This window comes from Camellia sinensis, chromosome 1 (assembly GCF_055761805.1).
Source record: "Camellia sinensis isolate YWXY chromosome 1, ASM5576180v1, whole genome shotgun sequence".
Taxonomy (NCBI): domain Eukaryota; kingdom Viridiplantae; phylum Streptophyta; class Magnoliopsida; order Ericales; family Theaceae; genus Camellia; species Camellia sinensis.
Genome location: NC_138961.1, coordinates 131,384,761 through 131,400,553, shown reverse-complemented (window position 1 = coordinate 131,400,553; position 15,793 = coordinate 131,384,761). Strand labels below are relative to the sequence as shown.

At 41.8% G+C, this 15,793-nt stretch overlaps 1 protein-coding gene across 2 annotated transcripts in view; it reads left to right on the top strand.

Annotated features, from left to right (window-relative positions):
* The first annotated feature begins 12,612 nt into the window (after positions 1-12,612).
* Positions 12,613-15,793, top strand: part of LOC114287333 (CLP protease regulatory subunit CLPX1, mitochondrial) — a 33,349-nt gene continuing 30,168 nt past the window's right edge. The window contains exons 1-4 of one of the 2 annotated variants that reach the window (XM_082884364.1): positions 12,613-13,873; positions 14,441-14,502; positions 14,673-14,773; positions 15,552-15,635. In XM_082884364.1, the coding sequence (XP_082740490.1) occupies positions 13,340-13,873; positions 14,441-14,502; positions 14,673-14,773; positions 15,552-15,635 (781 nt within the window). In that variant the 5' untranslated portion in view covers positions 12,613-13,339. Of the gene's footprint in view, positions 13,874-14,440; positions 14,503-14,668; positions 14,774-15,551; positions 15,636-15,793 lie in introns of both variants that reach the window. The other variant, XM_082884371.1, reaches the window with a different exon arrangement.

The following is a 15,793-nucleotide window of genomic DNA, read 5'->3' as shown; positions in this document are numbered from 1 at the left end:
TAGTTCAATCCCTTATTTGGCCCCATTTTTGCATAAGTTGATAGCCCTCTTGGCTTCTGTTTTTGGACCTTGGTCTGAACTGAAAGTGGCCTTGTTTTGTCCTATACTTCATGTTTCATGCACACTTTTTTTCTGTTTGGTGATTATTTTATATACTTCATGTTTTAGCACCTTTTGAGCCTCATTTTGCATCACATGTTTAGCATATTTGTATACTGATTTTGAGGCTGCCATATATTGTAAATGTTCATATTTTTGGTCCATCTTCAGTGTTGTAGAAGGAAATTTTTCAGTTTGGGTTTAGCTTATACCACTTGCTTCATTACCCCTATCTTGGCCCCTATGCTTGTATGCTATTTTTGCCATACCTATATTTGCTGTTTGGCCATGTTTATAACTGGAAAAGTGCTTATTTTGGGGCTGTCTAGCTTCTGTCTTTGCATTGCATGTCCATGTTGTGCATGTTTGGCATGGCTATAGGCCATTTCGGGTGCTTAATGTTGCATTTCGGGACATTTTCTTACATTTCATGTCGTTTCGCTTCATTTCGGGACTGTTTTCCCCATATTTTGTTGCTGAAATTTCATTAGCATGCTTGCATATCATTTTTGCCATCTTGCCATGTCATTTTAGCACCGCCTCGGTTTGCGTGCCCGTGTGCACGCATTTCGAGGCACTCCATTTTTATCCGACGGCATCCGATGTGAGTGTGGCTGAGGCTCACTTATGTTGGTATAAGCCCATTTGTCATTTCCATGTCATTTGCATTGCATTTGTCACTGCCTCGGTTTGCGTGCCCGTGTGCACGCATTTCGAGGCACTCCATTTTTATCCGACGGCATCCGATGTGAGTGTGGCTGAGGCTCACTTATGTTGGTATAAGCACATTTGTCATTTCCATGTCATTTTCATTGTATCTGTCATCGCCTCGGTTTGCGTGCCCGTGTGCACGTACTTCGAGGCATCTCATTTTCATTGTATCTGTCATCGCCTCGGTTTGCGTGCCCGTGTGCACGTACTTCGAGGCATCTCATTTTCATTGCATTCCGTCATTTTCTCGGTTTGCGTGCCCGAGTGCACGTATTTTGAGGCCTATCATTCCATAGCATTATGTATGTTAGGATTGTATATTAGTTGCATTTCATGCATATCATGCATATTGCATCATGTCCGGAATAGGAATTAGCCCGGGCACGGGAAACGAGGTACATTTCGTACTCCGAGTGACAGAATGTGTCTCAATTCCCCAGTCACCGACACTCCGGATTATCCATGATGGAGTTAGGTTTTAGCTGTAGTTTCATGTGCATTCATCCTATATTGAGTGGTGCATTTCGACTCTTCGGCCATCATGCCTCGGTATGCGTGATTGGTGGCACGAGGATCGAGACATGCATATATCTGTGCAAATACATTGCTGTGCCCCTTTCCTGCTCTCTGTTGCAGCAAAATCAGGAATCAGCAGTTTTTCGGGATTCGGCACGCATTTCGAGGATAACTGCTAAACAGAGGCTAATTGGGGCATTCCGGTGGATTTCCGCGCAAGACAACCCGGACATGCGTCATCCATCAGAAGCAAGACAGTCCCTGGCTTGCACGCCAGTTTTATTTGTTTTCCTAGTTAATTCATTAATTAATTAGAAATCTGTAATATTCTTTTATTCGGGACTGTAATATTTAGACTGTATTATTTATTCGGACCCTCCGAGTGAGGGCACAACTGTAATAAGTGTGGGTGAGTGTGATGTATGTCTTCCAACCCCATGTCTTTCTCCCTTTTATTTATCCGCTTTTGTTGGTTAGATTAGGGCATATTTAAATTAGCATACAGTATGATAGCATGTTTGCATTCATCCATCTGTTTTGCATGCATCGGGCTCGGCGCATCATACTAACTGCATTTGTATTTCAATTCCAAGTTGAATACATGATAGTTGTAGCATTTCACATGCCATCTTAGAATAGCCGAGCCTACTATAATTGCATTTTGCATGTGTCGCATTAGGCATTTCTGTATATTTAGGATCATGCATGATTTCTAACATAATTTCTATTTTGGCTTGGAGTACTCAGTGAGTTTTTATGCTTTAGCATCCTTGCATGCGTGTGAGTGAATGCCATGATAGCTTGCTTACCATGAGGCTATTTGCTTATCTGACATAACTGCCTGAATGCCTGTGGGTGAAGGTTGGGTTGTTTAAATTGGAATAAATCATCAAATGCTTCAAAGCCTACCTGCGGGTAGCAAACCCTTTTCAAAAACAAACAAGAAGTGTTTTGTTCCAATCTAGGCGACCTGGTCTATACTTATATGTTGTGAGCATCACATAGTAACCTAGGCTAATAAACCGGAATAAGAACTCGCAATGTTTTCAAAAATCGATATCATGGTTAATAGAGGCCGGTCTATGACCGGGCGAGCGGGGGTGCTCACGAAGTGACCTTCCCCAATCATACCCAAGTTCCCGAGCCGAAGCAGCTTTGGTGATGACGGACACGTGGCCTTTTGGCACCGAGTCAGGGTTTCCTAAATTTCCCAAAATAAAATATTTAGGTGGCGACTCTGTATCTGGCAAAGCAGTCCATGTTTGGCACTACTTTTTCAAAAATCAGTTTTCTCAAAACGATTTGCCAGATTTGGACTCTTTGGTTCAGATTAGGAACCGTGACGAACATTTGAGAGTCCGAGCTGTAGCAAGGCCCCCCCGCGGGCTTGTTACAGCATGCAATTTCGATTAATGCTTGCAGATTTATTATTTATGCAGTTCGCGATAACCAGGAAAGGCACTCCAGATTCGGAGACTTATTCGGCCTAGACGTGTAAGTCACGTAGGGTGCTCCGAATTCGAAGTCTTTTGTGTTATCCCATTGTTATTCACAAAGGGCGTTCTGAATTCAGAGGATTTATTCGGCCCAAAAGTGCCTTGCACCGATAGGGCTCCGAATTTGGAGGCTTTCAACTTGGCCAATCGTGAATTCTATGAAGGGCGCTCCGAATCCGGAGGCTTAATCGGCCTAAAAGTGCCTTGCACTGATAGGGCTTCGAATTCGGAGGCTTTTAACTTGGCCAATCGTGAATTCCACGAAGGGCGCTCCAAATCCGGAGGCTTAATCGGCTCAAAAATGTCATTCACTGATGGGGCTCCGAATTTAGAGGTTTTTAACTTGGCCAATCGTGAAATCCATGAAAGGCGCTCCGAATCCGGAGGCTTAAACGGCTCAAAAGTGTCATTCATTGATGGGGCTCCGAATTCGGAGGTTTTTAACTTGGCCAATCGTGAAATCCACGAAAGGCGCTCTGAATTCAAAGGCTTAATCGGCCCAAAAGTGTCATTCACTGATGGGGCTCCAAATTCGGAGGCTTTTAACTTGGCCAATCGTGAATTCCACGAAGGGCGCTCCGAATCCGAATGCTTAATATACCCAAAAGTGTCATTCACTGATGGGGCTCCGAATTCGGAGGCTTTTACTTGGCCAATCGTGAATTCCACGAAGGGCACTTCAAATCCAGAGGCTTAATCACCCCAAAAGTGTCATTCACTGATGGGGCTCCGAATTCGGAGGTTTTTAACTTGGCCAATCGTGAATTCTATGAAGGGCGCTCCGAATTCGGAGGCTTAATCGGCCCAAAAGTGTCATTCATTGATGGGGCTCCGAATTCAGAGGTTTTTAACTTGGCCAATCGTGAAATCCACGAAAGACGCTCCGAATTCGAAGGCTTAATCGGCCCAAAAGTGTCATTCACTGATGGGGCTCCAAATTCGGAGGCTTTTAACTTGGCCAATCGTGAATTCCACGAAGGGCGCTCCGAATCCAAATGCTTAATCTACCCAAAAGTGTCATTCACTGATGGGGCTCCGAATTCGGAGGCTTTTACTTAGCCAATCGTGAATTCCACGAAGGGCACTTCGAATCCAGAGGCTTAATCGCCCCAAAAGTGTCATTCACTGATGGGGCTTCGAATTCGGAGGTTTTTAACTTGGCCAATCGTGAATTCCACGAAGAGCGCTCCGAATCTAGAGGCTTAATCGGCCCAAAAATGCCTTGCACTGATGGGGCTTCAAATTCGGAGGCTTTTAACTTGGCTAATCGTGAATTCCACGAAGGGCGCTCCGAATCCGGAGGCTTAATCGGTGCAAAAGTGTCATTCACTGATGGAGCTCCAAATTTGGAGGCTTTTAACTTGGCCAATCATGAATTCCATGAAGGGTGCTCCAAATTCGGAGGCTTAATCGGCCCAAAAGTGTCACTCACTGATGGGGCTCTGAATTCGGAGGTTTTTAACTTGGCCAATCGTGAATTCCATGAAGGGCGCTCCGAATCCGGAGGCTTAATTGGCCCAAAAGTGCCTTGCACCGATGGGGCTCCGAATTCAGAGGCTTTTAACTTTGACCAATCGTGAATTCCACGAAGGGCGCTCTGAATCCGGAGGCTTTCATCTTCGAACTAAGATTTCATATAGCGAGATAAGAAGTCTTGCATTATAAAAGTGAAAATTATACACGGTGAACATTCAAAATAAGTTATCATTCCCCACAAATCGGGTTAATGATAAAATTTACGCAAATGCATGAAATTCCAAGGACGTGGCAGACTTCTCCCAAACATGTCTTTGAGCCGATATACCCATGTTCCCGCGATTGAATCGATCTGATAGGGGCTGTCCTAGTTAGGACCCAATTTTCCGTCAGCTGGATTCCTGGTAGCTGACAGTACCTTTTTTAAGACCAATTCTCCTGGTGTATAATGGCGTAGCTGAACATGTTGATTATACGACTTAGCAAGCTGTTGTTGGTATCGTGCCATGGATACAAGGGCTCGGTCTCGTCGTTCTTCAATCAGAGTCAAATCCAAAGCCAATATCATGTCATTTCGGCCTATATAAAAAACTTTCGATTTCAAGGTTGGGAGGCCGATCTCCATGGAGATGATTGCCTGGGTTCTGAAGCACAAAGCAAATGACATTTCCCCAGTGGATCGCCTTGGAGTAGTGTGATGAGCCCACAATACACTCGGCAATTCTTCGACCCATCTGCCTTTAGCTTTTTCCAGCCCCTTCTTGATGCCGTCCAAGATGGCTTTTTTGGAGGCTTCAGCTTGACCATTGCTCTGTGGATAAGCCGGGATAGAGAAGTAGGGCCGAATACCATACGTGCTGCATAATTCTCGGTAGACGCCACAATCAAATTGGGTGTCGTTGTCTGAAATGAGTGTTCTTGGAATGCCGAATCGTGTTATGATATTCTTCCACACAAAATGCCTAACATCAGTATCTCGAATGTATGTCAGTGCCTCCGTTTTGACCCATTTTGCGACGTAATCTGTCGCGAAAATCAAGAATCGCTTGTTCCCTAGGGCCCGTGGCAATGACTCGATGATATCAGGCCCCCATTGAGTAGACGGCCAAGGACTAGTGATTGAACTCAACTCCTTAGCAGTCAAATGGGGGGAAAAACTTCTATCACTGTTCATATTTCTTGACCTAACACTTGGCATCAGCTCTCATGGTCGGGCAATAGTACCCCTGTGTTACAGCTCGATGAGCCAAAGAATGCCCACCAGAATGGGCACCACAATTACTTTTGTGTATTTCAATCAAGAGTTCTTCGACTTTATCCGGATGAACACATTCTAGGTATAGACCAGAAAGGGATTTTTTGTAGAGCTTTCCCTGCGGATCTAAGGAATATCGTAGGGCTTTGTTTCATAATTTGTGCGCTTCTTTCTTGGGGGCAATGCTCGGCTCAGAAATGAATCCTACATCAATTGTTCGTTTAATTTTTGAGTTGATGACGGAGGCTAGGCAAGCCAGGGCATCTGCATGTGTGTTCTGATCCCGGGTTATTTGATTTAGTTCATGATAATCGAATTTTGCTAGCAAAGAATTCGCCATTTTCATATAAGCTGTCATACGGTCATTTTTGGCTACGTATTCCCCCTTCAATTGGTTGATGACTAGCTTTGAGTCGCAGAAGATAAGCAGACGCTGAGCACCAAGGAGAAGTGCATTTCGCAAGCCGGTTAATAATACTTCGTATTCGGTCTCATTGTTCGATGCCTCGAAGCCCAGTTTGACAGCCTGCTCGATTATTGCCCCGTCAGGAGCCATGATTACTACGCTCGCCCCACTGTCACCTTGGTTGGATGATTTGTCACAATACAACTACCAAACGTCCTCAACGTAAATTCTCCAGTTCAGCTTGGGTTTTTTTGATCAGACTTAAAGTCGGCGAGGCTTCTAGTGAATTCGGCCACAAAGTGGCGAGCACTTGCCCCTTGATTGAGGTTCTGGACATAAATTGAATATCCTACTGGCCGAGTTCGAGAGCCCATTTTGAAACGCATCCTGATGCTTCTGTACTACGAAGTACTGACTGGAGGGGGTAGTCCGTTAGTACCCCAATGGTATGCCCCTAAAAGTAATGCATCAGTTTTTTTGCTGCCACAATGAGAGTAAGGACGAGTTTTTCCAACGGAAGGTAATGTGTTTCGGCGTTAACCATTGCTTTGCTCACATAATAAACTGGCTGTTGCTCCCCAAGTCCTTCCTTTATCAGTACGGCGCTGACGGCCAGGTCGGAAACTGCCAGATATAAAATGAGCGGATCACCTGCTGAAGGTGTTGTCAAGAGTGGAACTGATCGGAGGTAAGTCTTCAAGCCATCCAAAGCGGCTTCGCATTTGGAGGTCTATTCAAAAGCTTTACCCTGCCGAAGGGTATGAAAGAATTGTCGACAGCGGTCTATGGAACGACTGATGAACTTGTTGAGTACGGCGGCCATCCCCATCAGCTTTTGAACCTCTTTGACCAACTGAGGAGAGCCGAGTTCTAGAATTGTAGTGATTTGCCTCGGGTTGGCTTCAATTCCGCGGTGGTTAACATTGTAGCCATGGAATTTGCCGGATCCGATGCCAAATGCACATTTGGAAGCGTTCAGCTTCATTTTGTATTTGCGAAGAATGCCGAATGTCTCTCCCAGATCGGCTAGATGAGTTTGCTTTTCTTTAGATTTGACCACCATATCGTCAATGTATACTTCCATAGTACGGCCAAGTTGCTCCTTGAACATGGTAGTGACTAGTCTTTAGTAGGTTGCCCCCGCATTCTTCAGCCTGAAAGACATAACCTTATAGCAATAGGTTCCTCTTGGGGTGAGGAATGCAGTTTTGTCTTGGTCCTCCGGATGCATGGCAATTTGATGGTAGCCTCTGTAGGCATCTAGGAAGCTTATACGTTGATGATGTGCCGTTGCATCGACGAGTTGGCCTATTCTGGGGAAGGGAAAGCAATCCTTGGGACAAGCTTTGTTTAAGTCTGTGAAATTCACACAAACATGCCAAGTTCTATTTTTCTTCTTTACAACCACAGTATTCGACAGCCATGTAGGATAGGTCACTTCGTGGATTGCCCCTGCATTAAGCAATCGGTTGACTTCCTAGTAGTGTGTTCCGCGGCGGACCGTCGACTTTTTTGAATAATCGGCTTACATTTGGGATCAACGTGTAAAAGATGCTGAGAAACAGATGGATCCACTCCCGGCATTTCATATGGTGATCATGCAAATACATCAAGGTTGCTGAGTAAGAAGGAAATTAGTTGTTCCCTGTCAACTTTATTCAAGGAAGCGCCGACCATGAAGAACCTGTCGGGATTTTCGTCAATTTCAACTCCATCCAGGGCTCTAGTTGTCTTTTCACTTAGGAGGTGTCCAACGTTGTCTAGGCTCTCTCGATCTAGCACCTCAATTGAATTCACTTCCAGTTCTCTCTGTGTCTTTGCGACAAGAAGATAACATGCTTGCGCCGATTTCTGGGAACCACGAATTTGTTCAATATCGCGTTCAGTCGGGAAATGAAGTAATTGATGATAGGTGCTTGGCAAGGCCTACATAGCATGCAGCCAAGTTCATCCCATGATGAGATTATATGGCGAAAGAAGCTTGACAAGCAAAAATTCCACATCCACTGACCGGGAGCTTGCCTGAACGGGTAGTGTGATCTTGCCCAATTGATATTCCGGATTAGCGTTGAAGCCGAATAACGGATAAGGAGCTGGAGACAGGTCCGACTCAGTAAAGTCGAGTTTGATGAAGGTCTTGTAGCACATAACTTCCGAAGTACTCCCCTGGTCAATGAGTACACGTTCAACAATGAATCGGTTTACGCGTAGTTCGATGACCAAGGGATCAATGTGGGGGAGTGTTACGCCGACCAAATCAGAATCATCGAAAGTAATACTCGCAGCTTCATGGGGTCGTTTCGTTGGTGTGATATGCTTTTGGAGGTTAAGTGTAACTGAATTGTATGTATCGCGGATGCCGTCGGCAAGTTGTATATCATATGGATCACACCGAGTGGAGGTGAATCCTGCCGTAAAGCAATTGTTTTGGTTGAGTTATTATTTCGGACGTGTTGTTCAAGCCAATCGTTTTGTACCAACTCTTCTAGGTGATCCTTCAACGCATAACAACTATCAGTATCATGACCATGGTCTTTGTGATATTCGCACCGCTTATCCCGTCTCCTCGTGTCGGGAGGTCCCACCATCTTGGGTGGCCACTTGAAGTACATAAGGTGTTGAACTTTAGACATAAGTGTGCTGATTGGCTCTGACAACTCTGTATATTTCTTGTCCGCGCGCCTGGTGCGCTTGCTATCTACTTGCAGTTGTTCATTAGCCCGGTGTGAACATTGGTCGCTTGATCGGCGTGAATCACGTCTTTTATCTCGCTTAGCTCGATTCCGTGGTTCAGGGCTCCGTGATGGTACAGAATTTATCGGCTGAACGATTTCAGATGGGGCCGTCTTGTTGGCCTTGTGCTCGGCTTTGACCCGCAAGGCATCATCCTCCACTTTGCAATATTTCTCGATTTTCTTCATCAACGACCATACTATTTTGGGGGGCCTTCTGGTCAAGGAACTGCGGAGGGCACTGTCAGGATGTAATTCCATTTTAAAGGCGGTGATGGCCATGGAGTCATTGCAGGCATTATCTACTAAATTAAAGTATTCTCAATAGCGCGCCGAATACGCACGTAGGGTCTCCCCTGGTTGGATTTGGATTCCCTAGAGAGAATCAGCCTGCTTCGGCTGGACTTCATTGGTGATGAACCTTGCCCTGAAGGATTTTTGGAGTTGATGGAAGCTCTTAATCTATGCCAGTTTCAATTTATAATACCATCTGACGGCCCATGGTCTCATACTGCTTGGAAATATTTGACACATGCGGGCCTCGTCGTTTGCATGAAGCGTCATGGCTTGCTTATAATGATAAATGTGATTGGTGGGGTCCGATTTTCCATCGTATAAGGTGAACGATGGAGCTTTGAACTTTTTGGGTAGCACTGCCCTTGCGATCCGTTGCACAAAGGGGTCATGCTGATCCTCTTTGTCTGAATCATTTCTTCTTCGCTTGTTCCGCGCTCGCGGACTTCCTTCGGAAGAACTGGAGACTTCAACTCATCCCTTCCTTTGGGTTCTGGAGATGATGAGTCAGAATCACTGCCATTGTCATGTGTCCGAATTCGAGGTCGTCGACCATCCTTTCGTAGAGGTCATGCTAGATCTTGGCACGCGGCTTGTTGGGTTTTTGCCACCTCCAAGGCCAAATCCTGTCGAAGGCGCTCGTTCTCAGCCATCATGTTTTCCAACCTCTGTTCATTTTGCTTTGCCTGATCTATAATCACTTGCATTGTCTCATGTGCTGATGTTGAAGGTGAGGTCTTGGCAACTGAGTCGAAGTTTAAGGCCCTTCGTGCGGCAATGTTCTCTGGCCCAAGCATGTTGCTTGGAATGGTATCATCTCGTGGCGTAAGGTCGTCAGCGACTACCGGAGGATCTTCCGTCATGCCCGCCATGGATGTGCTGGAGTATTCCCACAGACGGCGCCAATTGTGGAGAAGTGTGGTTTGGAAATACTTTCTGGATCCTCTAGGACGCTCTTGATCCTCAGCTAGTCACCTGAAAGGGAATGAACAATCCGGTCGGGGGTGCCGGAATTAGCACTCCGACAGATAAGTCAGTATATACTCTCTTGGTTACTTTTATCTCAAGTTAATCAATCTTGTTCTCACATACCTTTTCTTAGTTGATACTCTTCTTATTTATAGTTGTCCTTGATGTTGATGGTTGGGCCCATCTTTCATCCAACGAACAAACTCTTATTCGGCTTCCTATTCTTATTCAGCCCGGTTTACACCTGAGCCTTCGGCAGATCTGGTTATTCGACCTGTCCTTTCGGGATAGAGCTATATGGCACACGACTTGGTTTCCTTCTTTAAAATATTCGGCTTACCTACGTAATAACATTTTTGGCCCCCATATATATATAGAGACCTTGCATCTGAGCGGTGGTGGCATCCAAGAGAAGAATAAGAGAGAGGGCGATAGAGAGAATGCGACGTCTAGTAGCCTCCATTTCCCTTGTACTGTGAAGATATAAAAATGATGGGAAAAAAAGAATAAACAAAAGAAAGATAGAAAAATGACTGTATTATTAAAGCACAAAAACAAATAAGAAATGAAGCTTTCAAGTAATCAATAAGAAGCCATCAATGAACACACACAAAGTATCTAGATTAGAGAGAGAAAGATAAAAACCTTGCAATTCGAGGAGCTGCGAGGGAGCAACCGCCAATTGAGTTTCCTTGGGTGATGGATCTCAGGCGACGGTGACCAACAACGAGGTGAATTCGTGCTTCGGTTGCAGTGACCGCGAAGGAGGGGAGAGGAGCAACAGAGAGGGAGAGGCAGAGAGAGAGAGAGAGAGGGAGAGAGGTGCTGGTTTGGGTTTAGAAATCACACACACACACACACACATATATATATATATATATATATATATTACATCATTACTGACTAAATATTTTTAGTCGCCAATTAATTTTTTAAATCCCTTCAAAATTTGAAATGTCTCCCTCAAAATATTTTAGTTTTTTGGCGACTAAAATATTTTTTTGTCGCTGAAAATGAGTTTTTGGCGACCAAACTTTTGGTTGCCAAAGATAAAAAATAATTTTTTATTTTACATTCGGCGCCTAAATTGTTTTAGTAGCCAAAACTCAATATATGGTGACTAAAATATTTTTTTGTCGCTAAAAATATGTTTTTTGTGACTAAACTTTTAGTTGCCAAAGATAAAAAATAATTTGTTATTCTACATTTGGTGACTAAATTGTTTTAGTAGCCAAAACTCAATATACGACGACTAAAATAATTTTTTTTCGCTAATTTTTTTATTTTTAGCGACTAAAATTTTTTTTAGTCGTCAATAATCAATATACCCCGACTAAAAAAAATTAGTAGCTAAATATTGTACTTTTGCTGACTAAAAAATTTTTTGGTCGCCAATTCCACAACTTTTGGTGACTACATTTGTTTTAGTTGCCAAACGTGCATTTTGTTGTAGTGTCTATTGTAGACGTTGGTGGGAGCCACGAGGGCTCCGATGATGGAGAGAGAGTAGATCAGTGGAGAGAACAATGTGGCGAATCGGTGGCGGAGGTAGCAACAGACTCCAACGGTGTAACGCTTCTGGTTGATGTTGATGCGACGGCGCTAGCGATGCCAGATCTTTATTAGAGCGAACATTCGGCTGGCACGACACATGTTTCCAAAGACACCTTGGTCGGCACAGTGAGTGCCGCTGCCAGGAACGCGGGGGATACGGAAGACAACGCGGCTGGTGCCCAAGCCTTGGCAGAGGTCTGGTGGCTGGCCTTTTTGGAGACGAACACAAAGAGAAAAAAAGAAGAAGAGAGAAGAGAGAGAAAATGGAGGGTTTGGTGTTGTGTTTCACTGTTTAATATATATGCATAATTTAGTTATTGTACTTGAACTTGTCATTTTGACAAAATATTCCAACATATAAACCTTGACCAAATAAAATTGAAATTTAGAGTTTTAAACTGAGTGCCTTTTTTTCTATTGTATTTATAAAAACTAAAATTAAAATGTCATTTATGAATCATATAAGAGCAAGGAGTAAAAGAGATATTGCTACATCTTAACTATTATTACTTCTAATAAACAAGTGGAAACTCAATCTTCAATTTCATGGTAAATTTTGACAATAAAACTATAAGAGCAAGAAGGAGAAAAAGAGATATTGCTAAATCTTAACTATTCTTACTTCTAATAAACAAGTGGAAACTCAATCTTCAATTTCACGGTAAATTTTGACAATAAAACTATGAGTTAAAACTAGCCATAGGGGTCATGTTCTAGCACTTTCGTTTGCTGATTTTATTTTTATTTTTTAAAAGTTAAAAATAAAAACTTATTTGATATTTTATTTTTATTTAAGAAAATATAATTTAATTTTTTTTTTACTCACTCTCTCCAATCTATCAACACTCATTTAGGTTCCGTTTCGGATTAGAGTTTGGGCTAAAATAGTCATATAAGACAAAATAGATTATTTTAGTCAAATAGAATAAAATGTCACATTCAACTCATAATCATTTTATTTTTTTTCTCATAAAAATAAAAAAAACTAAAAAACTTATTCCAAACAAATTTTTTTTTTACCCAAAATTAAAATAATTAAAAAATCAACTTGCATTCCAAAAACCTTAAAGTAAGTTGATGAGTTCTCATATTTTTAGTAACTCTTTAGATAGTCACCAACTTCATCACTTGCCACCATTTGACCACCCTCCGATCACTTTTTATGGCCTCTCACTGCCAGCCATTACGTGTATCCACCATCCATCGTCCATCACTAACTTGAACAATTCATTAAATACAATTTTTAATTTTTACATTTAAAATATTATTTACACCAAATAAAATTTATATATATATTTTTTGAGAGAATTATATACAGATAGGAAAAAGAAAAAAAAAAATTATAATCACATGAAAAATGCATTTGTGGTGACATAGGAAAAGGAAAAAAAAAATTATAACAGCATGAAAAATGCATTTGTGATGACATAAATAAAAAGTTATGGGATGCTAATGTTAATTTTTTTTCTCCCCCCTTTGTTTTTTGGCAAGTAGAAAGTTGGAAACTGAAACCACAGCCAAATTTCTGTGGGTCTTCTTGGATATTTTTATGCAGCTTGTCTGTTTCTGGTATGTGAAACTTGCACGGTTTGCACTTTGTTTTTCTGTTCTTCATCGTAGTTCCACATATATCTTTGGGAATCCTCATATACATGATAATCTCAAAATCTAACGAAGACCCACTTCAAATCACCTCCAATTCTGTCTAACCCTTGTCCCTATTTTCCTTCTCATCCCCTATATGAACCCCAAAATTCGATCTTTGTAATAGAATTTTCCTTCATTTTCTCTAATTTATTTTTTCCCGGGAAAATCCCGTAGACCTACAACCATGGCTGCTGCACTAAGATCAAAATCATCTAGAGACACGGTCACTCAATTCAGATTCTTCATACTCAACCACTTGCACGGTGGTGGTCGTATGCTTAGTTCCTTTTCCAATTACAGAACCAAATGGGACAATTCATTCTCTAACACTCACAGCCATTTCACTTCATTTAAACGAGTCTCAGTTCATGGGGATTTGGTCGATAGGGGCACTGGAATTAGCGATAATCGAAGGTTTTTGCCTAGTTTTGTCAAGAATAGGAGGAAATCTGGGTATGCCTGTAATATTTTGAATTCTTATGGAGAACCCCCTGAGATTTGGCAACCTCCTGGAGATGGAATTGCAGTCCGTCCAGGTGTGAAATTGGTTCGGGTTTCGGATGGGGACACTGCGACCACGGGTTCGGGAGGTGGGTATGGGTCGACTTCGAAAGATGGGAGTTGGGGAGGATCGAATTTGGGTAACAATTTTCCGACCCCCAGAGAGATCTGTAAAGGGCTTGATAAGTTTGTAATTGGGCAGGAGAGGGCAAAGAAGGTGATTCTCAATTTAATTGCTTCACTGTTATTGTTCTATGCTCAACTTGAACTCTCTCTCTCTCTCTTTTTTTTTCCTAATTGATTATTTGAAGATGTTGAATTTGAAATGCAATCTATATGTGGTATTGTTCATGCAAGATATGTTAAAAAGGAAGGTGCTTTTCGGAGGACAACACCATGTGTTGTTTTCTGAAACTGGGTTTTATTTTTGGACAGGTAGTTGTACTCACTGAATTCAATCACTGCTGATCCGTGTCTAATGGTAGTTATACTGTTTTTTATTATGGTTTTTTTGACATTGCCATTTTGTTGTGCGGCATTGAATTCCTCAATGCATACAAGGACTCTTTTGTGGGTTCTGCTATTGAAGTAGAAAAAGAAAAAAGAAAAGAAGAGAAAAAGAAATGAAATTAAGTTTGTATTGCAAAACACATATTGGAGCTAATTGTATGTACAACATACAGTTGATTGATTTCTGGTTGTTGATGGTGTAATTTAATGTGGAACATTTGTTTTGATAGAGTTTGTCTAATACAGGCTCCCTAATTGTATGTCCTGATTACAGGTGCTTTCGGTGGCAGTTTACAATCACTATAAGAGGATTTCTAATGACTCTTCACAGAAGTGGTTAGTCCTAAACCTTTGGTTGCCAACAATTATCTTTTATTTCTTTTATATGTATTACTCTTGGAAATAATTCCAGTTGCAATCTACGTGCTGTTTGCTTCATAATGCTTATGGCAATGTCTATGATTATATTCACTGCTAACATTTATCACTACAACTTGGAAAGTAAGGCCTGCAGGAGACTCAGTCAATGACAAAACAGATGCCATGGGTGATGAGTCTGTGGAACTTGAGAAAAGTAATGTGCTTCTAATGGGGCCAACAGGTTCAGGTAATCTAGCATTGTATTACCTTGAATCTCCTTTGATTTTTGTGCTTCAATGTGTATACTTTGTGCCCGAATATTGAAGTGTGGTAAAGAATCTTAAGTCAAACTGCAACTTTTAGGAAGGCTAGTGGTTTGAATTTGGTTGGATAATTGTAATTTTCAAGGCATGTGCCAGGTGTGCTTGAAAATCTCTCTCTCTCTCTCTCTCCACACATGCACTCACGCTTTAGGCATGTGAATATCATATGAGATATCTCAGTTACAAACATCTGTTGTGAATGCTAGTCTATGGTTTGATCTAACATTAAAAAGTATCTATGCTTTAGTGTGATTCTTTAGTCTGCATATGAAGTATCAAGATATTTTTATACATTTTTAGCTAATACAATAGTCTTTTGTTTTTTTTCATTATTGCTGCCATGTTGTGATTTCTACAACAAACCATTGAAATGTTAATTATAATAGATCTCTCTTTCTGTAAACATCCACGTTGGTGCAAAAAAAATTAGTGCACAAGGCTCCCGTTAAAGCAGGGTTTGGGATTTGGAGAAGTTGTTTCTGACTCAAACCCGCGCCACCTGGTGAAAAAATTAGTTTGTTGAATTTTCTTTTAAATGATTAAAAAAAAAAAAAAAAATACATTTATAGTTTCTTAGCATAAATTTTGCAGTCTCAAAATTGATGAAAGCAAATTTTTAGTAGATGTAACTTCCCCTGTTCTGACCTGTTATCTTCAGTTACTGGTTTTCTCTCTTAATCGTGTAATGCATTTCAAGGACAGGGAAGACATTACTCGCCAAAACTTTGGCACGGTTGGTGAATGTTCCCTTTGTTATTGCGGATGCCACTACACTAACTCAGGCAAGTTGGTAGCTCTTCCTCATGGCTATCCCTCTGATTTTGTCTTCTGCTACTTTTTATGCAAAATAATAGTTTGGCCTCCCATGTACTAAGGCTTTGAGCTTTGATATTCTGTATGTGCAGAAAAATTCAAATCTCTCATAAGTTTGCTTGCTTGTAAAT